Source organism: Haliotis rufescens, unplaced genomic scaffold (assembly GCF_023055435.1).
Source record: "Haliotis rufescens isolate VD_foot unplaced genomic scaffold, xgHalRufe1.0.p SCAF_19, whole genome shotgun sequence".
Lineage (NCBI taxonomy): Eukaryota > Metazoa > Mollusca > Gastropoda > Lepetellida > Haliotidae > Haliotis > Haliotis rufescens.
In genome coordinates, this window is record NW_025963879.1 from 11,190,001 (window position 1) to 11,214,873 (window position 24,873).

A 24,873-nucleotide genomic window follows, 5' to 3' on the forward strand; every position below is an offset into this window, starting at 1 on the left:
ATGACACACGCCAAAGATTAGTAGGTTGTATACATAGTTATACAACCGTATTCTTGCCTACATTGTACAGAAAAACAACGAGTTGAAGCAGGTTACTAACACGATCAGCATGTCGGATCCCTTAAAGAGGCATTTCCAACTAGCATCAGGACAATATTTGCATCACAAGTATCTTTCACAATTAACAATAGTGAGTGCACCAAAACCTATACCAGTTTATTCTTGCCATTTCAAATAGTTTTTTCATACTTACAGCCAAATGAAGGATCAACAACATTTCTTATGTAAATATATATCGCCAACGCCAGAGAATAATGAACAGATTCCATTGTTCGTAGAAAGGCAAAATAACTGTGAAAATTATATGAATGAAACAATGTCTGAGGTATTTCAATCTTTGTAAAACTGACCGCCAACACTTCAAAATCAGTGCATCCTTTTTATATGTGATACAAAATGATCAGTTTACATGTATGTATACGCCGCTTGTATCAACATCACTGCAGATTTGGCGGAATTGAACCCGATTCTTTGGGGTGACGATACATCGCACTTACCACTTGGCTAATATGCCACCACTTATAAATGTTGAAGAACAGATATTGACTTCATATTACAGTAAATACATAACAACACACTGACTCAACATACTACCACATCACAACTAGTTATACCAAGGAACCCCGAGTGTGTTCGGCCTTGGCTTTACAATCTGTTGCGTTTTCGTATATGTACAATATATGCTCCATATTCTCCAAGGACATTGGGTTATTTCGTCAATCCGAAAGGGCAAAACATTAAAAATGATGTGATCTGACTCTTGACCTACTGCCCCTCACCCCCCACCCCCATACCCCCATATACTTTTGATTTAAACATTCTGAGCAAGAAAATAAATGTGTGAACCTGGCAACAACTGCAATGGAACCGTAACACCGGCATAACCGAACATATACACTGTTAAAGATACTCCGTCCTTAACCTATCTCAACTCACCTTGACCCTCAGTGCTGGGAAAGCAGTTTGCGTCATCCGCCGTGCATGTCGAGGCAAATTATATAGATTTTAAGTAAGTCGGATAGACGACCATATTTCATATTGTTACTGCCACAGTAGCCAGACTGTTAGATGAAGAAGCCTCGTTATCGATCAAAGGCGTATCACTTGCTTATTAATTGCTTACGAATATGTCGTATCGATCTGCGAGTCGGTTTTGGGTGGGAACATGTTTCTCGGAATGGGTGTAGCTGTCTTTGCTCGAGAATCATTTGATCTTCGTTGTCTCTGGAGGACTTCGGCGGGCACTTGTTGAACGTATGTGGCTGTAAGAAGGCCGTATTGAGCAAACGACGCCATTTTCTGATAAAGGGGGATAACTCTGCTTCACGTAGAGATACACAGCAGTTCATCAAAATGGATGCGATCGGAGCTCAAGTAGTGACTATTATGAGAACGAAACAACGTGGTTTTGGGGTAAATATTCTTTTTCGTTCACGTGTTTAATCTCATACCATTTTGATACCTCAAGAGTTTAAAGTTTTGTGTTGGAGCCGTTATTGAATTGTTTCAATTTAACCTTGTGCGTTGCACAGAAATAATCTTATATTAGTGATATTATAGACATGTATATGTCGGCATGTCGGGCTATATGTTGAAAATAATAGTGGTGTTTTTGAGTAGTGAAAATCATAAGTAATACTTTCCCAACACTGAAACATATAAATTTTCACTAGTCCATTGACTAGAGCTGATGTCAACATTCCCATAGACGTCATTCCATGGTAAAATTTACATAACCCCTTGTCTTTTTCATTTGAGTTTACTGACGGTTTTTATATTTTCTATTTTTTCTAAAATAACCAAACAGGGAGGTTTGAATCCGACATACCATTCAATTGAAGAATAACTACTAGTAGTTAGTTAGGCGGATAGAGCTGTGCCCCTTTAATACTCGAGTACAAGCAATATGTCCGCCACTGAGAAACGCTTTCGACGTACATCTTTCCAAGAGTGTTATTTGCTGAAAGACATATTGCCTAAATAAACAGATATTTATATGAGGTATTGTATTAGCCCTGAACTATTTCCTTGCAGTTTGGTATTCAGGAAAGAACATTACTGGCTTAGTTTGCGGGTATCTGATCTCACCAACACTATTGCCCTATTCTATAATGTATCACGACTTAACTGTTGTCGTACATGACTAGATAGAGCCTGGGCAACGCTGTTGCCTAATCAGTGAAGTTTCAGATGCAATGAAGGAAAGGATTAATGGTATGAATATAACGTCGTGAAGTCTAATATAAAAATCATCAAACTTCACTATATGTTCATGAAGTAGAATCATTAAAAGGACTAGGTATTGCAAAATCTAGCAATATTATATTTCTGAAAATAACTTACCTCTTTAATCAAACTATGCAGAAAAATATTAATCACAAGTATTTTGACCACTGTGATGTATAGGTAAATAAAAGTGACAAAACCCTTTCCATATTTATAAGAAAACTCTGACAAAAACATTCGATTGTACGATTTCAACTACATCATTAACAACATTTTTGGAGTCGTCATTAGTATATATGACGACAGTGTGATTTAAAATTTACTTCAGTAGCAGCAGTTGGAACAACAGACAACGACACAATTGAGTAAAGAACCATTGCTATTTTTCATGTATTGGAAGCTGTTTGGATTAAGGAATGCAGTCGCTGATTCATATGAGGTCGATATAGGCGGGGTCAACAGACTGATAGTCTCCTACTGCCCAAGCATGGATACATGTTTATGTACATACGATTGTACGTTCTAGCTATTGCCTGTGAAATTGCACGGTCTATTTGTATGCTGCTACGTGAGTGAGTGAGTGAGTATGGTTTTACTCCGCTTATAGCAATATTATAGCAATATCACGGCGGGGGACACCAGAAATGGGTTTCATACATTGTGCCCATGTCGGGAATCGAACCCGCGTCTTCGGCGTGACGAGCGAACGCTTTAACCACTTGGTTACCCGACCGTAATCTATAATACGAATCAGTGGCCGTGGTGTGATTAATTTCATATTTATTTAATAATATGCATTGTCAACGTAATCATTACTGATGTAATTAGTCTTGTTTGTTCGTGAGATCCAGGTTAGTCCTGCACCACGCACTGTAGCACTGTAACACACTGGATTAACCACATGTTTACTCCTAAATGTGGTTGGGTTTGTGTAGAGAATCTCAACATTTTTTACAGTATACTGTTGTATAATAGTGGTGTTTACTAAGTCACCTTCAATGGAACGCTGTCCATGACTGTGCTTGTTCATTGACTGGTGTTAGGACAATATGGCGCTAACGCTGTAACCCCTTGTTCGGCAAGACGTTGAAAGTATTCACAAATGTTCACAATCACATCAATGACATTTATCAAAGATCACTTGGCAACATTATCGATTGCAATTCTCTTTTATCGTATAAAGTAATGTTCCTATCCAATTAAGTATATAAGTACTGTCGTGTTATTTGTGTATTCATTACATCAAGTTTCCGTCAGTGTACACCCACCGGTTACCTGTCCCGGATACATCCCGCTGTCTCATCATTACTTACAGATAAATGCCTGACATTGTACATGTGGAGAGAATATGCCAGACCATTTACAATGGATCTTTTAATGGGGGAAAAAACCAATAGCGTATTCATTCCAAGGGTGTTTCGCCTTCATTTTATAGCGTCTTTTGTTATGTAAGTATTGTCAAACATTCAGTTCAAGGAAAGAGCTGTACAATATAGACAAAGTTTTCAGACAAGCGATTCGTAAATGTGATGTCAATATATTTCAAAATTATGAAAGGAAAAATTGGTAACTCCCACCAAAAGGGCGTTAATTCTTGTCCATTCTTTAATTCATTTAAATAAATACACACATATGTATTGTAATGTTATTGTAGGTGCGACTATGATGCCAGCAACTGATATATGATACTGAATGTCATCACACTCAATAAAAAAATTATCATTAGACAAAAGCAGCAATGTGTTACACCTTAATAACGTACAGCATCAGCGTCGATAGAATACGACAAAGACATTAGTCCGAACAAAGTAGAAGCGAAGATATCAAGGCCTACAATGTACGTATAGCAGATTACCAGTTGGATACCAAGTGTTCGCAAAACAGGACGGCTATATTCCTATCACATAGAAGAATTAACATGATCATTCGTCTCAAAATAGCCTAGCCAACTGTTGGTTATTTAGTCCATGGATAGAACGTGCGACCAATCCAAAATAACTGCTACATGCATATCAGATCGCCATAAAAGTATCGTGTGAGAGGAAAAGTTTTTGGTATTTTCAAGTTAGCAAGGGCAGGGTAATGCCTGAAAACATTACATAAAAAAAGATGATATATTTCGCGTGCAGACATCATTTTCGCTGCTTATATTCTCATATAAAGTGGTTATGTCTCTCATACACATCCATTTACATAATTAAATGTAAACTTTAGATCATTTTCATGGCGACGGAATTCTAACAGTCGGCAATGCACATATTTGTGAAACGGTGTGGTAGATATCCGATATACTGAGTGCGTGAGTTGGTTAACGCCGCTTTGAAAATTATTTCATTTATATCATATCCAAACGTGCATGTAATTGTGTTCCGACGGCGATGATCGTTTCACATGCAGCCAACCATTGGTTTTCTGACACATTCGATTGTTTACAGGCCTAGTATATATAGCCTGAATATGTGCTGACTGCGGTATTAAACAAAATTCACTCTCTCGCCGATGTTATTGACCTACGGAATAAACCTGCTGTAGACGAATTGCAGGTCAAACATAATTGAGGTTAGACAGTAGACCAATTCCTTCTGTCGACATGTTTACTTAAACAGCAAGTTTGGCGTTGAAGACAAATGTCAAGTGACATGACATAATGGACAGCAGAACAATTATTTCGTGTACGTCTTCATACCATTGACGATCCACCATCAAGCTTGTATATCACTCCACATAAGCCTCCTTTAATCTTCATGTGTCCCCAACCTTCCCGACTCCTCTGCACAATAAGTGATCGGTATCCAGAAGGAAACACTATGTTTACTCAGTGTATCATGTGCAGGCCTCAAATGGACGTATATATAAAAAACAAAAATTATACATGGCGTTTTACTTAGATCTATTACTTACTTGTTATGGGTTGACTAATTGTTCTGTGGCGGTGGGGTAGCCTAGTGGTTAAAGCGTCGGGTTCGATTCCCAACATGAGTACAATGCGTGAAGCCCATTTCCGGTATCCCCCGACGTGATATTGCTGGAATATTGCTAAAAGCGGCGTAAAGCCCATTCTCACTCATTCACTCACTAATTGTTCTATTTGTGGGCTCTCAATTGAGAATATTAACTAAAGTGTTGACGTCCTTCCCCCAGGTCGAGTCTTGTTGGCGGATGGTGGGGTATCCTGGTGTTAGAGCATTCGCGTCCTATAGCCATGTCCTGTCTAGCTTTTGGAGAGACTAGTGTTTAAATCGTTGACGTCTTAGCCCCAGGCTTTGTCTAGTTGGCGGGCGTTGGGTAGACTAGTGTTAAAACATTGACGTCCTACTGCCAGGTCCAGTCCAGTTGACGGGCGGTGGGGTAGCCTAGTGGTTAAAGCGTTGACGTCCTAGCCCCAGGTCCGGCGAGTGTCGTTGGTGGGCGATGGGGTAGCCTAGTGGTTAAAGCGTTGAAGTCCTAACTCCAGGCCGAGTGTCGTTGGTGGGCGATGAGGTAGCCTAGTGGTTAAAGTGTTGAAGTCCTAACTCCAGGTCGAGCGTCGTTGATGGGCGATGGGGGAGCCTAGTGGTTAAAGTGTTGACGTCCTAACTCCAGGTCGAGTGTCGTTGATGGATGGTGGGGTAGCTCAGTGGTTAAAGTGTTGAAGTCCTAACTCCAGGCCGAGTGTCGTTGGTGGGCGGTGGGGTAGCCTAGTGGTTAAAGCGTTGAAGTCCTAACTCCAGGCCGAGTGTCGTTGGTGGGCGATGAGGTAGCCTAGTGGTTAAAGTGTTGAAGTCCTAACTCCAGGTCAAGTGTCGTTGATGGGCGATGGGGTAGCCTAGTGGTTAAAGCGTTGAAGTCCTAACTCCAGGCCGAGTGTCGTTGGTGGGCGATGAGGTAGCCTAGTGGTTAAAGTGTTGAAGTCCTAACTCCAGGCCGAGTGTCGTTGGTGGGCGGTGGGGTAGCCTAGTGGTTAAAGTGTTGAAGTCCTAACTCCAGGTCGAGCGTCGTTGATGGGCGATGGGGGAGCCTAGTGGTTAAAGTGTTGACGTCCTAACTCCAGGTCGAGTGTCGTTGATGGATGGTGGGGTAGCTCAGTGGTTAAAGTGTTGAAGTCCTAACTCCAGGCCGAGTGTCGTTGGTGGGCGGTGGGGTAGCCTAGTGGTTAAAGCGTTGAAGTCCTAACTCCAGGCCGAGTGTCGTTGGTGGGCGATGAGGTAGCCTAGTGGTTAAAGTGTTGACGTCCTAACTCCAGACCGAGTGTCGTTGATGGATGGTGGGGTAGCCTAGTGGTTAAAGCGTTGAAGTCCTAACTCCAGACCGAGTGTCGTTGATGGATGGTGGGGTAGCCTAGTGGTTAAAGTGTTGACGTCCTTACCCCAGGCCGAGTGTCGTTGATGGATGGTGGGGTAGATTCGTGGTTAAAGCGTTGAAATCCTACCCCAAGGTTCAGTCTAGTTGACTGGTAGTGGGGTAGCTCAGTGGTTAAAGTGTTGGTTTCCTATCCACAGGTCGAGTGTAGTTGATTTATCACGCCGAAAACCGGGTCCGATGTTTTGCATTGGTAAAAGATGTAAAGCAAATCAGATCTACTTATCCCTCTTACGGGACTTTCACTTCAGTGAGTCAAAACTAATGACAAATTAATAGTTCACTGGTACTATGAACGTACAATTCTAGGAACGTGTTAAATGTTCTGTGTTGAAATAATGAATTTGCTAAAACTACTTAAATGTTTATTATCTTATGAATGATTGGGAAATAAGAGGTTAGGTGAAACTGCACTTGTGTAGCGACGTACTAGTCGGGACTGATGCCGATTTATAGTGCTAACTCACTGAGATACCATGCCGTAGTTTAACATGAATACACTTAGACACAGTATACTGACTCCGAACCGACCAGTCCTTGTTTTAGCCCCTTTAATGCAGAGCGCCAGACAGGGTAACAGCAAGTACCATCTTTTAACGTTTTTTGGTTTGACACGCCCGGGCATCGAACCCCGGGCCTTCCGCGCTACCATTAGACCACGGAGGCGGTCTTGGGAAATAAGAACACGATTGCCTTATGAAGCACCTTATGACCCTGCAGAGAGCTGTTGGATATGGAACTGCGATATATATGTGACATGCGTTGTACTGTGTCATGTAATCTAACACATTTATGTATTTGTTTCCTGTACATTCAGAAGGCTATTAGATGTAATGTGTTTGTATAGCACAAGTATTGTATTCCATGTGAGCTTTCATAAGGTTACACTGTTCCATGTGAACAGCCGCGTGTTGTACGTCGTGTACTATACAGGGAGTCATACACAATGAAACGCGCTATGAAGTTCTGCAGGCTCCTGAATATGGTAAGTCGATAAGCCGAACATCTCTAAAAGATTATAATTAAATATTTCCTCATTTGGAAGAAAACTCCAAAGTGCTTGCTTTCCAGGTTCTTAAACCAGGGAAATATTAAACTCTATGCAGAATGACAGCAGGGATAGAGCGAAGTGTGCAATGAGTGTGCAATAGCAAATTGTATTATTGGGTTCGAAAGGATTTTTCATTTCTACCTAAGTTGAAGACATAAATATTCACCACTGTTAGTGAGTTCTTAAATATGAGTTTCTGATAAACTATTATAACAAGGATTTGGTAAAAGGATGTCATGTGTCCGATACACACAGATAGATTTTTTGTGTGTAAATTTATTGTACCTAATAAAGTTGATATATTTAATTTAATATCATAGATACAAATAGGTAATTTTGAAGCTCGATAGTCACATGTTGTAGTTGTACAAAGGCATTGAAAACTGTTCATTGTCATGTCACATAAGACCACAAGGTTGCGCTGAACTCTCGTGTGATCGCCCCGGGCAGCAATCACGGCTCTGCATCCCCTCGGCACTGACTAGATGAGTGTACGAATTCTGGCTTGCGGAATTCTGCGCCATTTTCCTTGTAAAGCATTGGCCACTTGTGGGAGTGTCTGCGGCATGTTCTGACGTTCATGACATGACGTACACGTCGATTGAGTTCATCCCAGAGGTGTTCGATTGGGTTGAGATCTGGAGAGGGCAAGGGCCAGGGCAAGGCGTTGATGTTGGCATTATGAAGGTAGTCTACCGTGACACGAGCTGTGTGCGGTGGAGCGTTGTCCTGATGAATCAGCTCCCTCTGGCGGTCAATAATTGGAAGAAGGTGAGCTTGAAGAATTTGATTCATGTAGCGATTTGCTGTCAAATTTCCCTGAACCATAACCAAGTCAGATCTCGTGGTGTAGGATATGGCCCCAAACACCATGACACTACCGCAACCGAATTTGTCGAATTCACGTACACAATGAGGGGCAAAACGCTCATTTCGACGGCGATAAACACGTTGTCTTCCATCTCGCCGCCGAAGACGAAATCATGATTCATCGCTAAACCACACTCGACTCAAGTTTCTCAAATTCCAAAGCTGGGGGGTACCAACGCAAGCGTCGCTGTTGATGGATCTGTTGCAAAACAGGGACGATAACCGGTCTTCTGGGTCGGATTCCAGCCTCGCGAAGATGGTTCCTGACAGTATGGTCCGATATCTTCCTCGAACCAGGGATGCGTCCTGCAGTGTCCGTAGCTGTGGCATTGCGATGACGTAGGTGGAACATTCGAATGAAGCGATCCTGCATGTGCAGGGGTGGTTACTCTTGGTCGGCCGGTTCTCGGACGGTCTGCAGTGGAATTGAACTGTGTGTATCGGCCACAAAGGCGGCAAATGGTACTGTGGTGGACGTTGAAGAGGCGTGCAACAGAAGACTGCGATTCCCCTCTTTGGATACGACCTATGGCGATGTTTCGATCGGCAGCGCTGAGTCTCGGCATTTTCGCACTTGAAAAATGTTGTCAATTGAATGACAAATTATTGGCTTATACTTGCCTTTTAAAAGCCACTACCACGAGTTACGAATGCCATAATTTGCACGTGCATTTTGCTTTACTGTTTTCCTCCATGACATTTTTTTAACAAGTGTGAAAGCAATGCCGTTTAAGACATTGCAAATCGACAATGGTTTTGACGCACCGTTTGTCGACTATCAGGCCACCAACATTTTCCAATAACATATACTGCGACAGCGTCAAAGGCCGACACGAGCCAGCGGGCATGTATTGTTTTAGCGGAAGTACTCTACTCAGCGCTAATAAGCGGTGCTCTTTGGTGTGTGACTAGATTAATGTAAGGTTGGATTAAGGTGAGGTTTCTCCTGTAAAACTGACAGAGGACATATTCTTTAGATATAAATCCACTGATGCTTGAGAGGAGGGGGTGTCGCGTTCATATCGAGTCGTATTTTTGGCTAGGGGCCAGCGGTGGCATTCTTTTAGAGACGCATTCATTTTTCGATTTGCAGTATCCAATTTATATACCGGATTTTTGTGTAGTCAGGTTCAACGAACTACATACTACCTGCGTGTTTCTTTTTTTAAGAGTGTTTATTTATCATCTTATGGTGATTCATAAAGGTATAAACACATGCTCATGATATATTCGGAATCGTACAATGACTGAAAGAAAGGGTTTTGTCACTTATATCTAAGAATTCAAATTTAAAGAATTATCTCCGAACTCATAAAGTTGCATTTTTTTGTCTTCATTATTTCATCATTATAATCATGGCTTTTCGGTGTTCGGATTTTTATTTTATCCATAATATTACATAATTCCTTCTTGACTCGAATTATACGTATGGTAGATTCAACGAGACAAAATAATGAATTACAATTACTTATGCATCAACAATGACTCTCAATTTTTAGTCCTATGTTTGTGTTGTTTGCAAAGTCCAAATAATGATCTTGTCGGCTATCTTGGAAATTTAGAGTTGACGCCAAATATTAGCTCTTCCGAAATATGAATGGGTATAATGATTATATTATGCAGATAAAAGTTGTTATACGTGGTTATACGTTCCCTTCAAACATAAACAGTGTAGATACATGTCTTCACCTCAAAGTCACCACCTTATGCTATCTATACTATACATAATTAACTGAACATATGCATGTACTTGTTACAGAACATTAACACAAATATGAACGATGTTGAAATACACATAAGAAGTGAACTTTGGAGATGGTGTGACGTGGTTTTGGACAGGGAGAGGATGTACCGTGGTCGGAGACAGGGAGAGTATGTACCGTGGTCGGGTACAGGGAGATTTTGTACCGTGGTCGGGTACAGGGAGATTTTGTACCGTGGTCGGAGACAGGGAGAGGATGTACCGTGGTCGGGGACAGGGAGAGGATGTACCGTGGTCGGGGACAGGGAGATAATGTACCGTGGTCGGGGCCAGGGAGATGATGTACCGTGGTCGAAGACAGGGAGATTATGTACCGTGGTCGGGGACAGGGAGAGAATGTACCGTGGTCGGGGACAGGGAGAGGATGTACCGTGGTCGGGGACAGGGAGAGGATGTACCGTGGTCGGGGACAGGGAGATATGGACCGTGGCCGGTGACAGGGAGAGGATGTACCGTGGTCGGGGACAGGGAGATATGGACCGTGGCCGGTGACAGGGAGAGAATGTACCGTGGTCGGGGACAGGGTGTTGATGTACCGTGATTGTGGACCAGTAGATGATGTACCGAGATTGTGGACCAGTAGATGATGTGCCGAGGTCGTGGACCAGTAGATGATGTACCGAGATTGTGGACCAGAAGATGATGTACCGAGATTTCAGACAAGTAGATGATGTACCGTGATTGTGGACCAGTAGATGATGTACCGAGATTGTGGACCAGTAGATGATTACTGTAGTCGGGGACAGGGATGTATGTTGATCTGTTGTGACAACTTCACTTCCGCATCAATCAGGGTACAGTTTAAAAGTACGCTCACAGACATGGACAATAGATTTAAGTATTTTGATTTATGTTACTGAAACAAAAGGTGTCACAGAGACCAAACAGTCTGAATTGGTTCGAATACCGTGTATTATTCCATATGATATGTATTGATAACGTCTTTGGTCAAAGCAGGGACTGCTGGTAATTTGTCCTGTATCAAACAGATTACACCTTTTACTGTTGTTATAAAGTTAAGAGTGAGTCAGTTTGTTTTACATCGCTTTTGCAATTAATAGTTCAGCACTATTCATCGGAAATGGATTTCACGCATTATCCCTATGCATGGAATCGAATTCGTGTTTTCGCCTTAAACACACGATATGCAGTAAAACGTCGTCACGTGTTTTCTCCCCAAAACTGTTTTCTTCTGTGAAGTTTGCTTCCAAATTTGATTTGTCTTTTTTTGCAGAGATGTGTTATATTTTCTCTTTCCTTTTCACAGTAAGAGCACATTGCTAGATACTAATATACATGTCGCTTTTTAATAAAAGGGTATAAGTCGCTACAATTCTGTGAGGTACAGGCGTCATGACGGAAGTGACACAACGTGAGTCACTGGTCTTGTAATGATGATCTGTGAACCTTCATGATCAATTTCCAGTTGATAATGACTTCGATATTACAATGAGATAAAATCTAGTGTCCGTGAAACATGTGTAAAAAATAAAACAGATACATGGCATTATTTGTTTGATTGACGGAAGAAATCCACCAACTAAAGTTGTAAATCAAATACCTTATAATGAAGTGTAGCATCTCGACAGGGCTGTCAACCATTGACTTCAATCTTCACCATGACCCTGATTAATTAATAACAGGAGTAACGTTAACTAGATATATGTAGTGATGTGAGCTTGTTAATCGACCATTGTTGATACAACCTTGAGCCCACATATTGTTAGTGTGATCAGCTGAGAGTTGTGCATATCATATGCACGTCTACATCAGATGAGACGTGACGGCGAGGTTGAACATTATAGACCTTTCGAGGGAAATGTTGAAGTCAACAGGTAACGGACAGAACGTTACGGACGAGCAGGTAACGTGACGCTGTTGTCTTCGTTATTCCATACCATGTTGTTCTTGTAATGACTTTTCGTGAACGTAATTAGTGGCTCGGCCTTTATGAAAAAGCAATTGATTTATTCCGTTCGGTGTTAAGTGAGTCAACGCGATCGAAATCAATATATGCCGTGTTACTTCCATGCTAGATCTGAGGTCAGGGTATTGCAAACATCTTCCCTACCGTGGTCAAATGATACATCATACAGATGAAGTAATTGCACCTTCACAACAGTCACACGCCCAATAACGAACCGTTTGAATGCAAAACACCGATAGAGTATCCCTGTCAGTTGATGAAAGTGTTTTGATGCTTTACTTGTTTTGATGAGCACCTTAACAATGCCATCAGGTTTGGTAATGAAAGGCATTACTCATTGAACCTCGTGGATTCATTGCCGTTGCATCAGTGCGCCCATGACGCCGGGCGGTGCTATTGACCATCTCCTTCAGGATATGATTAATGACCAGGCTTTGCATTGTTGTCCACGCATGGCTAGAGGCCATTAAAGTCCACGAGTTGCCGCCTGTTTCAGTTGTGTAGCTTATTGCGACAGGGTTAAGCATCTGTGGACAACTTAATGCAGAGGATGATATGATACGAATGGACATATTTAACAAAATGTTACAGAGCACGCCATATCACGACGAACCATCCAACCTGCTTTCGGAGACAGGCAACAGAACATAGATCAGTGCCTTTCCGGAGAACATATTTGTTTTTATAGAATTCAGTTGAATAGGTGTTTGATTGGATATCTTTGCTGAATAGGTGCTTAAATATTGTGTCAAGATTCATTCATTTTCAAAATGAATCGAAAAAACCCGCCCGTAACAAATATGATAGGAGTTATTTCTCGTATTAAGGTGGACATGCCTTTGAGTGGCCGAGGAAAATGGCGCCGTCGAGGAGGCTCGTATCGTCACAGTTTCATCTCCAACGCCTCTCAGGAATCAGCAAAAACGGTGAGTATCATTTTTTGTAAACGTTTCTAGCGTTTTGATACATTCATTGCTGTAAATTTCCAGGGCTTTTGCTTTCAATTCAAAGTATAACTATCATTAATTACAGTACTCATTACAACGCATTTGAAATGTGGTTATTCCGATGTTTTGCTATGTAACTTTACACTACTATATTTATGTGCCACCCTGTTATTATATTTCCCAATTCTACTATCGTTTTTACAGTCACTTTTTTAGTAGTACATGTTTTCAATATTATTCTACATTATAAGATTGGTGTACGCCAGGGATGTATACTTAGCCCTTTTTTGTTTGTCTTCTTTATTAATGAACTAGCTGCAGCTGTTCACCAGAACTGTACAGATGGTATACAGCTTCATCCAGACATTGTCAAGCTTTTCCTTCTGTTATTTGCTGATGACATTATCATGTTTTCTAGTACGGTGAAAGGATTGCAGAATCAAATAGCAGAATTAGAAGTTCATTGTGATAAGTTTAATTTAAAATTAATACAGATAAGACAAAAATCGTTGTTTTCAAAAAAGGTGGCAAATTATCAAGGTTTGAAAAGTGGTTATTTAAAGGTCAGTGTTTAGAAGTAGTTAAGGGTTATAAATATTTAGGTGTGTATTTTTCCAATACGTTGGCATGGAATACACACGGAAATAATGCTGCTGTACAGGGAAAGAAAATATTGTTGGGCATGTTCAGTAGTTTAAAAAATGTTGGGGCTGTAAACTATAGAATATACTTCAAAATATTTGACACGAAAATTAAACCCATTCTTTTATATGGGGCAGAAATTTGGGGATTTACACAAATAGATGCTCTGGAAAAAGTTCATTTATATGCTTGTAAGAAATATTTAGGAGTTAAAATGAATACCCCAAACGTGATGGTTTATGGTGAATGTGGACGAGTCCCTTTGTGTATAGAAGCACGTCTGAAAATAATAAAATATTGGATAAGACTTCTTAATATGCCCTCCTCAAGATTCCCTAAGAAATGTTACAATATGATGTGTTTGTATGATAGCAATGGCAAAACAAATTGGGTAACCGACTTAAGGAACCTGCTGAATAATTGTGGTTTTGGTTACAGTTTTAAATTTGAACATATTGCTTATCCGAAGTTGTTCCTTAATGCTATAACACAAAGATTAAAAGATTTATATTTTCAGTCATGGAATACAACTCTAACGCGTTCACCAAAGTCCCTGTTATATAGCAGTTTCAAGTCATATATCATTGCAGAGCAATACCTTTTCAGTGTTAGCCTTAGAAAATTTAGGGTAGCACTTGCAAGGTTCCGATGTTCATCACACGATCTTTTAATTGAAAAAGGTAGATATCAAAATATTCCGAGAGAAAATAGACTCTGTCCACTATGTGACCTAGGATTAATTGAGGACGAGTATCACTTTTTACTAGTATGTCCGCATTATGATGAACTAAGAAAAGTATATTTACCAAAATATTTTCATATAAACCATTGTACATTTCAGTTTAAACTATTACTGACCACTAGCAACATCGAAACCATAAGAAATCTTTCTATGTACATATATCATGCTTTTATACAAAGAAAATCAAGTTTGGAACTTATATGATTGTACCAATTGCTCCTGTAATCATGATTGTACTATAGGCATGTGGCCTCCTCAGTACGTTGAATAAAGAAATTGAAAAATTATAAGATTGAATATTGGTAGGTTATAACATGACATATCATCTTAAAGCTTACTGCCGTTATTATCATAGTTAACATTGTGTTTGCTCAAAGACTTATTACATATCGAGCCCTCATCCAGTTACTCTGCAAATTACGTTATATGTTTTTTAAGACGACGCAGACCGCCTCCGTGATTTAGTAGAGAGAACGTCTTCACGGAGTACGGAAAGTCGGTGGTTTGATTCCCTGGTTGCGTCATATTAAACTACTTTAAAAGGTGGTTCTGGTAACCCTGCTTAGGGCTTGACGTTAAGAAGACAAAACGCGAACAGTCAACATACTGTGAGATATCCAGAGATACAAGCAGCCACACATGTGCATGCACGTTGCTAAGTGAATACAATAATCTTGAACCCGACGTTAAACCCATTTTCCTTGCCGCGAATATCTGCGAGATTGCTGATGTGGCCCTTATTCCAGTTTCACCTCATCTCACAACAGAATTCAAAATACAATCCATGTTTATGTACCTTGTGGTGATTCCACTTGATGACCAGTGTTCATGCTTGTCGTAACAAGCGGTTAACATGCGGGTCGGTTGCGCGTTAAATTGGTTATTGGATAGTTCAGTTTAACATTTTGACCGTATGGTCATATTGGTCGTGGATGTTATATATTACAATGTGTTAAAAGAAGGAATAAACTATTAATCACCCTTTGTGTAAACATATCATCATATATAGATTAAAGCACTCGCAATTCGAGTGTACAGTCCAATATGTTTAAAATTGAAAGCAAAACCCAATACTGAAACAGCGTATACGCTTACTTAGTATTCACTGATGAAGAACAAACACGTACGTAGCATATACTGCTTTCGCTTTTACTTTCAAGAGGTTTTTTTTGTACCTGCAAAACGTTTTAATCAACAGTGCCTCGTGTTCACTCTATGCAGTGTCAACTGTGTAATTACGTCGTTCTCAATGCAATGTTTGTATTTCACAGAGAGATAAGCGCAGGGAGATAAGCATTGCCATTAAGAGATAAAGTGCGTAAACCGTGTCAATAACTGTGTGAAATGTTCTTAATGGAAAAGGGCAAAAAACAGTTTCCTCCTGGGTAATGAACTGTTTTATGCCGTGATGTTCATCGAATTCAAGTTATTTTTCAATCTGACAAAGTGATTTTTTTAGATACAGATTTGTATTACACTTTGTCATGTTTGTATTTTTCATCTAGGGATCGGTTAAACGTGACAGAAAGAGGCCCAGTCTTCTGTATTCGACAATCTACGGTTTATGATATTCTAGATGAATGTATCACTGTTTAGGACACACGTGTTAAATCAATTAGTCACAGAAATATTCATGCAATAAACATTCGCGATTTTAAACTCAAATTTACCGACCTTGTACCGAAATTCGTGTTTATAGGTCAGGAGGATTCAAATTCCACATTTTACATTACAGCAGTTTGAAAGTAATATATAAATTGTTGTCTTTTGAAAACACAGTATGGAAACACGCTACCCCGATTAAGATGTGTGTTGTGCACACATACAATGTACTCACAATTATATTAACACGAGATTAATAGATGTGGACAGGTCTATATACATATAATTAAATAAGTGGAGTAAGATTGAACACAGTCTTTATTGGCTGGCGCTTTCAACTCGTACCACGTAGAGTCTCATCCGGAGATTGGCCTGATGAGACTCATACGTGGTACGAGATGAAATAAAGCCAATAAAGACTGTGTTCGATCTTTTTCCACTTATTTAATTATTACTATATGTATATATCAATATCTAGAACTACCCATATCTATTTATCTTGTTTTAATACAATTGTAAGTATAAATCACTTTTTACTGGTTTCATTTCCATGTACATCGTTATCAAAACAGAGCTGTATATTCGTTACTATGTTATTGTTATCGCGTTTCAAATGCTTGTTATTTCATTTGCAACCGAAATATCTATCGCTGGTTCTTGAATATGTAATATGCAGTTTTCCAGGTAAATATAATGAAGCAGGTAACAGATAGTATGTACGTATGTTCCCCTTTGCTCATACGACATACACATATTCGGATATTCATTATAACACTTCAGAATTGACGTCAAAGATATTGCAGTAATCAGATCGGACGTATACGACGAGGCCGTTGACAAGAACGGAATTAGTCACGTAGTCCAGCGCTGCTGCAGATATGATAACTAGACTGTATGAACTCTGTATCGACTGGAAGACTAGTTTACATTTGGCTGATCAATTAGAAAACTAATACAAGGGCGTAGCCTCCTATGGATAAGGTCTCCACGTATAAGCTACGCACGTGACAATGAAGAGCCTTCGATCAAACAGGGCGCATGCTTCCTTAGTCTATCGTTGTAATAACTGTATTTGATAGTAACCATTGCCACATATACATGTATTAACAATACACCTGATCTTTTGGAGCAGTTCAAAGCACGTGAATAGCAACATCCTACAAACCTGTAGTATACAAATATGTGTGTACTGTCAGTTGATATGTTTCAGATGTTTATCTGATCAACAGAGCTTGGGAAATAAACATTCTAACATTACATTTAGGAGGGCGTGAAATAATCCTATTGGTGGAATATATATACAGGTCATGTTTTCTTCCATAAACAATACCGAAATACTGTCATAGAAAAGGCTAACAAAGTAATTTTGTTTGCAATTGGAACGCGAACTTCCTAGCCCTGAATTTCAACTGGTCCAATTCGACATACATTTTACCTCGCCTCACTTGGTTTAAAACAAACTACGCATTACAATATGGAAATACAATGTAACCCAAACTCTCGCTAGAGTTAACATGAGAAATGGAGGTCATTGTGACAGGGTGAAATGGCTTCATGCTTCAACAACAGGAAACATCAACTCCGTGCTCCGTGACAAGTGTGAAGCTTCATATCCATGTCAATTACTGACATTCGAATACTCTCCTATTTCCAAAGCTTGATAGTTAGTAAGGAAATATAGCGAGTTCATGTTGGCTATATAGCAAGTTACTGTGTGTAATATTGTGCGTGGATGCTTATTAATCCGAAATAACGGAAGGCAGGGCATGTGTTGCTGTATATTTATTATAGTGTTGGTATAACCCACAGAACAACAGTCTAGGGCATTTTTTAATGGCTCTCATTTGTGCTTGGGGGGAACTAGCATGATGAAAGTCATCAGTATTGATTGGTTCCTGGCTATATTGCCCTGGTGTTATCTACGAGAACGGTGTATAGGTAGGAACATGTGATAATCATCCACATGTATGAGGCATTAATATTCATTTTGTAATTATTCATATATAGCACGATTATGTAATAGAATCGTAAATGCAATGTAAAATATCACGCTCTTTAACTGACCGATTTCCTTCCACCATACACCCCTTTCTAACCATACCAACCCCGTTCAAATCAAATTATTTAAATGCCCTGCCAAATCCCCTTCCAAGAAATCCCTTCCCTGTTCATCTCTCATATCCCCTTCCCCATCCAATCTCCTGAACTCCCTTCCCACGTCATATGTAACATCACCTACCCCATCCAATCTTCTTTATTCCCTTCCCACGTCATATGTAATATCCCCTACCCCATCCGATCTCCTGTATTCCCTTCCGTCGTCATATGTCACATCCCCTTCCCCATCCAAACTCCTTTATTCCCTTCCCACGTCATATTTCACATCCCCTTTCCAATCCAATCTCCTTAATTCCCTTCCCACGTCATATTTCATATCCCCTTCCAAATCCAATCTCCTTCATTCCCTTCCCACGTCATATGTAATATCCCCATACCCCATCCAATCTCCTTAATTCCCTTCCCACGTGCACGTCATATGTCATATCCACTTCCCCATCCAATCTCCTTTATTCTCTTCCTACTTCATATGTCATACCCCCTTCCCCATCCGATCTCCTTTATTCCCTTCCCACGTCATATGTCATATCCACTTCCCCATCCAAACTCCTTTATTCCCTTCCCACGTCATATGTAATATCCCCATACCCCATCCAATCTCCTTAATTCCCTTCCCACGTGCACGTCATATGTCATATCCACTTCCCCATCCAATCTCCTTTATTCTCTTCCTACTTCATATGTCATACCCCCTTCCCCATCCGATCTCCTTTATTCCCTTCCCACGTCATATGTCATATCCACTTCCCCATCCAAACTCCTTTATTCCCTTCCCACGTCATATGTAATATCCCCTACCCTATCCAATCGTCTTTATTCTCTTCCCACTTCATATTTCATATCCCCTTCCCAATCCAATCTCCTTTATTCTCTTCCTACTTCATATGTCACATCCCCTTCCCCATCCAATCTCCTTAATTCCCTTCCCACGTCATATGTCACATCCCCTTCCCCATACAAACTCCTTTATTCCCTTCCCACGTCATATGTAATATCCCCATACACCATCCAATCTCCTTAATTCCCTTCCCACGTCATATGTTATATCCACTTCCCCATCCAATCTCCTTTATTCTCTTCCTTCTTCATATGTCATATCCCCTTCCCAATCCAATCTCCTTAATTCCCTTCCCACGTCATATGTCACATACCCCCTTCCCCATCCGATCTCCTGTACTCCCCTCCCATTTCTCATATCCCCTTCCCCGTCTATTTTCCTGTACTACCTTCCCACTTCATATCTCAAATTCCCTTCCCATTCCATCTCATTATATCCCCTTCCCTATCCAATCACCCCTGTACCGCCTTTACAAATCACCTTCACTAACCAATCCATGGTACTCCCTTCCAATTTTATCCCTCATATCCCTTTCACATCCAATTCTCTTTACTCCCTTATTATTTCCATAACACCTTCCCCATCCAATCAAATATTCTTCCTTCGTACTTCATCTCTGATTACCCCTTCTCATGTCCCCTCCCCATCCAACGTCTTGGATATCTGCTCTCATATCCCCTTCCCCTATTCATGACTGAACTCTTGTCCCTCGAGGCTGCTGTCACAATTGAGTGGATAAATGGCGGATGAATAATATACAACCTCTACTTATCTATTTACGTGATAATGAGAAACCGGCAATTATAAGTCAATGTGCATAATTAACCAACACTACCAAACAGCAACCCCTATCGCGACACACATAATGTGTTGACCTGGAACGTCCGATGTAGAAGGCACTTAGTCTGTTTGCAGATGACCAATTTAGGATACCACTATGTATGCGAAACCCCTGTTCAGAAATGTAAGAAAATCATAGGGAGAACGAGATGCGTTGGGGTTGTGTAATACTGTGTGTCCTTGTCAAAATAGTATAGGTTCTTCATGAATAAGTTTCAAGTATTTATCATGTTTGATATATCAATCAGACACTCTCGTACATAAACTTCCAACTTTGAAAGAAGACCATTGACTGCTTGACCACACGTTGAAAACATGAAGGCAAAAAAGCTCTGTAGTCGGCCATTCACATTTGGCGGTCCACCCCAGATACAATGTGCATAAATAGTCCTTTGTGCAAAGTAGCCTGGGTTATTCCGATGCCCTAGGCCGACGCCTCATCAACTGCCCGATAGAATCTTGCATGGGAACATATCAATATTGTACACAAAGTTTTCAGAAGGAAATGGTCAGGCAGTCCATGAGGAATATATGGTTTGTTTGTTTATTGCTTCACACCGCATTCAGAAATAGTCAAGCGCATCACTGTTATCAATAGCGTCTGGCCCAAACACACCAGTGATTGATATTAGGATCAAACCCCGGACCTTCCGCTCTCCGGGCGGACGTTCTACCATACTTGAAAAACGAGCGAGTATGGTTTTACAGAACTATTTGCAATATTGCAGCTTTATGATGGAGAGAGATACCACTATTTGGCTTAGAAGTGTTCCATTTTGGGAATCGAACCCGTGTCTTCGGAGCGACTAACAAACCAACGCTTTTTCTGCTTAGCATGTTCAGTGCAAGCTGAGTATGAGAGTATATATACAGTCCTTTGTAATTTTCAGTTTGCGGACGCGGAGGAAGAGTTTATCCACGCCGCGGAGTTTGGTGACATTCCCAATGTGAAGAAGTTGCTGTCTGAGTATCCGGAACTCAACCCTGACTGCATTGATGCCTTGGGCAGGACGGCCTTACGTCTAGCCGTCAAGAACGAGCACCTTGAGGTAGGTAAACGTTGTCACAGTGGACTTGAAGCTCGGACAAGTTGGGGTTTGTAAGTGGAGGGATATACCTAGAAAATCTAACAATATCACCTCTGGCAGATCGGCTAGTGGTGAAGTATCTAAGTATTGACCTTTTCATACTTTCGCCATCTTGGATCGAAAACGAGTCTTGGAGAGCATAGCGCCATGCAGTGTGAGTCGCATCAGCTGATAGGGAACAGAGAGCACGTTGTGAAGGGGAACTCCATGTCCCCGTATTTCACTGATGGACATTTCAAACAAAAAATGGTATCCTCTGTATCTAATACAGAAGATATTGCACATTTAATCCTAACGTCCAACTAAAATATGCCTGTAATACACTGGAATTTGCATTTTGCTGTCAGGATCCCGGGAGTGAATCGAAAGGTGCATTTTAAGATACGTATTTCAGAAATAGATTGGTTTATCATAACCTCGTCGGCATATGAGTACAATGTGATGACAGAGGTTTTGTATTGTAAATGAACTGCATAACATGAAACACGTCCGTGTATTTTGCTAATATGCTCAGTCAACGCGTGGCTTGGCGAACTCGAGATCGTCGATCATGTTTGTTTCACGTTTCATAGTGGTGTTTGCTGCACCACGCACTATCGTTTTGCCATGAGTCTAGTTGACATAAGATACCTTTTCTGCAATGATTGTCATCGAAACATATTACGATGTAAATGAAATTAGTTTACAAAATAACTCGAGTGTCCAAAAAAATATTCAGAAGGGGCGATAACTCTATTCAGTGTGTACAATGACAGGTGAAACTTTACTTTTCCTTCAAACATCCCTTATTTACCTATTATTGGCGATTAAGATTGCACTGTGCTCGACAAAAGTAATAATGTGTGTAATGTTTTAAATAAGTTAAAATAAAAAAAATAAAAATTTATAGATATTGCATGAAATAGAAGAAATAGAAGAATTTATAAAAACATCAACTTCTTGAACACCCTGACCTAATCCTATATGATGATAGGGAATTGGATACCAAAAGGAGGCTACTAATACAATTATCCTGAATAGTATGAAAATGTCTTGATCAGATGTGGGTACAGATAGCATAACAAAAGATTAAAAGGAATCAACTTCAATTTGTAATCAAACCAAGATAAAATATATGTACCGGTACAAATTATGTTGATGGAATGAGACAAAATAAAAAATAAACTAATCAGCATATATAAATCACTGTAAAGAGGTTAAAATAGGTAATGTGTCATTTATGACATCAAATTGAAAGCAAAATATTAGTTTGCTGTTCCTTTCTAGTCATAGCAGTACAATAATGAATCATTGGTTTGATTTTAGAATCTAAATAGAAACCACGTCAGCAGATTAATAAAAGAATTAAGGTTACAATCTAGTTCTGTAGATAGATTTTGTTACACTTCAGTTCAGAGTGACAAGGAAAAATCTAAATTGTCTTCTTTCAAACTTTTGTACATTCTTTCTTTGACACTGATAATGAAACCACTGGCTACCAAACTGTTTAAACACCAAATCTATTAAACAAAATGACACAAGTATTGTGGAATAGAAAAATTAAGTTTGGCAACCTCCAGGATAAGAGTTAGATTCTGTTCATGCAGATAAATGTATGATTTGATAATGCTTATGACCAAACAAAAATATCAAAGTATTCTTTTCATAAAGTTCCAATAATAAATATACAAGTATATATTTACATCTTGAAAGCTGGATATATGTAAATATTACATTATTTATAAATTATCCAAAACTGATTACATATACCATATCATACATGTAGATTATCAAGTTTCACGATGAGAAAATCTGAGTTTCGAAGGAAGTATTGAAATTATGCCATAGTGATATGATTTCAATTATTAAATCATTGAGATATCTCAAAAAGGTTCAGAATGCTTAAAATATATCCATCATTTTCATTTGTTTAGTTTTTCTCAGATATAACCACAATCTGATAAAAGTATCTGTGTTACCTGGGTCTATGAACATTCCAATCTCAAGTTTTACCCACAAAATGGAATAAAAACTCATATTGGAGAATAACTAATATTCCAAAGTCTGTCCAGTCAATAATAAAATGCTGAAGTGGGTCGGGGAAAAAACTATTAGACATATCATCCCCAAACATTGTTATTTTTTTCTATGTTTCCAAAACAACCTGGAAACCAAATAATTAAAATCAATTCTTATATTCAGAACAGGCAAATAGAATGTGTGCTGGTTCAATCTAAAATTATCTGGATTCTTTATATTTCTCATATTTAACAAACCTAAATTGTCATGTCTTTATTTCTCACAATATAAGCTTGTTTATCCTTCACTTAAGATATTCAGATTTTTCAAAACTTAAAAAAGCACGGGTGTAAAAAGCACGGGTGTGTTTGTCAGTCAAAAGAACCTAATTAAATTCGAGGGGAATATAATGTTCTTGCTTGTAAAATAAATGGTACAATGCGTCTTTTTATAGTTTTATTCAAACATCATGAGTCAAATATTGGCCATGTTGTTGAGTGAGTGAATATGGCTTTTAACTTCCTCGTCCTATTTAAGTGAAATGTGACAGGAAGCACATTGTAACCAGTGTGTTGTTATCAGCAGAAAGCTCCTCCAGACATCCATCACCGGAGATGGTTTCAATTTCAGCATATATCTTCTGCGTGAATTCAGTTGAAATATTACACCTCATGCTAACTAATCTGTCACCATTGACAACTAGAATAACTATTGTTCACAATCACAGCAGCACTAGTAGTTCTAGATGTCTAATATTTTATTGGAATGCATATGAGTCCATTATAAGTTACATCAAATACACAACTGATGCAAAATTCTGATTTGTTTATGATTGTAAATTCTCAATAGGTTACGATAAGATAAAAAAAAAATCAACATATCAATTAAGTTAGTTTCCGACATCCATCTGGATATGGTCAAAAGGTCAATATTTTCTACTCGACTTCAAATACAACTCGCAAAGTTATTTAACTTACACCTTGACTAAAACACATGAATAAATGGTTTGGGTTAATGGTGTGTAAACAATGAATTATTCTTTACACGATCCCAGTAGGATTTGTATTAAGTCTGTTCAGCTACCTTAAACTGCACTGGGAGTTACCAGGTGGTCATGGATATTTGAATTTGAAATCACAACAGAACGACCAGACCCACTTGCTAAATTTATATTAGTAAGGAGACAAGAAAGATAACAGTAGAATATTTTGTCAATGATAAGAATAAGAATAACGTTCAATACTTACGATAAATGTTGCCGTGGTTAAATTGTCACAGTTTGCCCGAGTGCGTGCCTCTCCATGTGTATCATGAGCTATCCAGCCTTCACCTTCTGCTCTCCAAGCCTCCCTTTCAAACCGGAAGTAGCGAAGTGTGAACAAGGTCAATTGCAAAATGTAAAACAATGTATTTGAAAATCAGTCCCGAGTGGTTATTATGATAAAAGCGAAAAAAACATTTCCATACTCATATGAAATCTCTCGCTAAATCATGCATGGAGGAACGGGTGGCCGAGTTGTCTATAGGGCCGCAGAGTTACGCCCCTGTGATCTCGCGTCCGAATACAGGCTTTGACTTTTTCATAATTCTTGCTTTATCAGCACCACGTCCGTACTCTTTAGTATCAACAAAGTGGCTGCTCAAAGTTGAGTTAAACACAACTCTAACTAAACATCTTGATATTTTACTCCCTCACGTCCACACGTGGCATTTCACCGATGTCACTGAGTAGTATATAATATAGTGGTGGATAAAAGAATGAATTGGAGGAATTGACATTGAAATAATATGTGCGTATATTGTAATGATTTGCCAAACAAACTT

At 39.5% G+C, this 24,873-nt stretch overlaps 1 protein-coding gene across 4 annotated transcripts in view; it reads left to right on the forward strand.

Moving 5' to 3' along the window:
* Nucleotides 1–24,873, forward strand: part of LOC124138971 (short transient receptor potential channel 3-like) — an 84,907-nt gene that overhangs the window by 18,181 nt on the left and 41,853 nt on the right. For 2 of the 4 annotated variants that reach the window (XM_048398871.1, XM_048398869.1), the window contains exons 2-3: nucleotides 13,062–13,160; nucleotides 20,854–21,012. In XM_048398871.1, coding sequence (XP_048254828.1) covers nucleotides 13,068–13,160; nucleotides 20,854–21,012 — 252 coding nt within the window. In that variant the 5' untranslated portion in view covers nucleotides 13,062–13,067. Of the gene's footprint in view, nucleotides 1–1,263; nucleotides 1,474–7,523; nucleotides 7,610–13,061; nucleotides 13,161–20,853; nucleotides 21,013–24,873 lie in introns of those variants that run through there. The other 2 variants (XM_048398868.1, XM_048398870.1) reach the window with 2 other exon arrangements.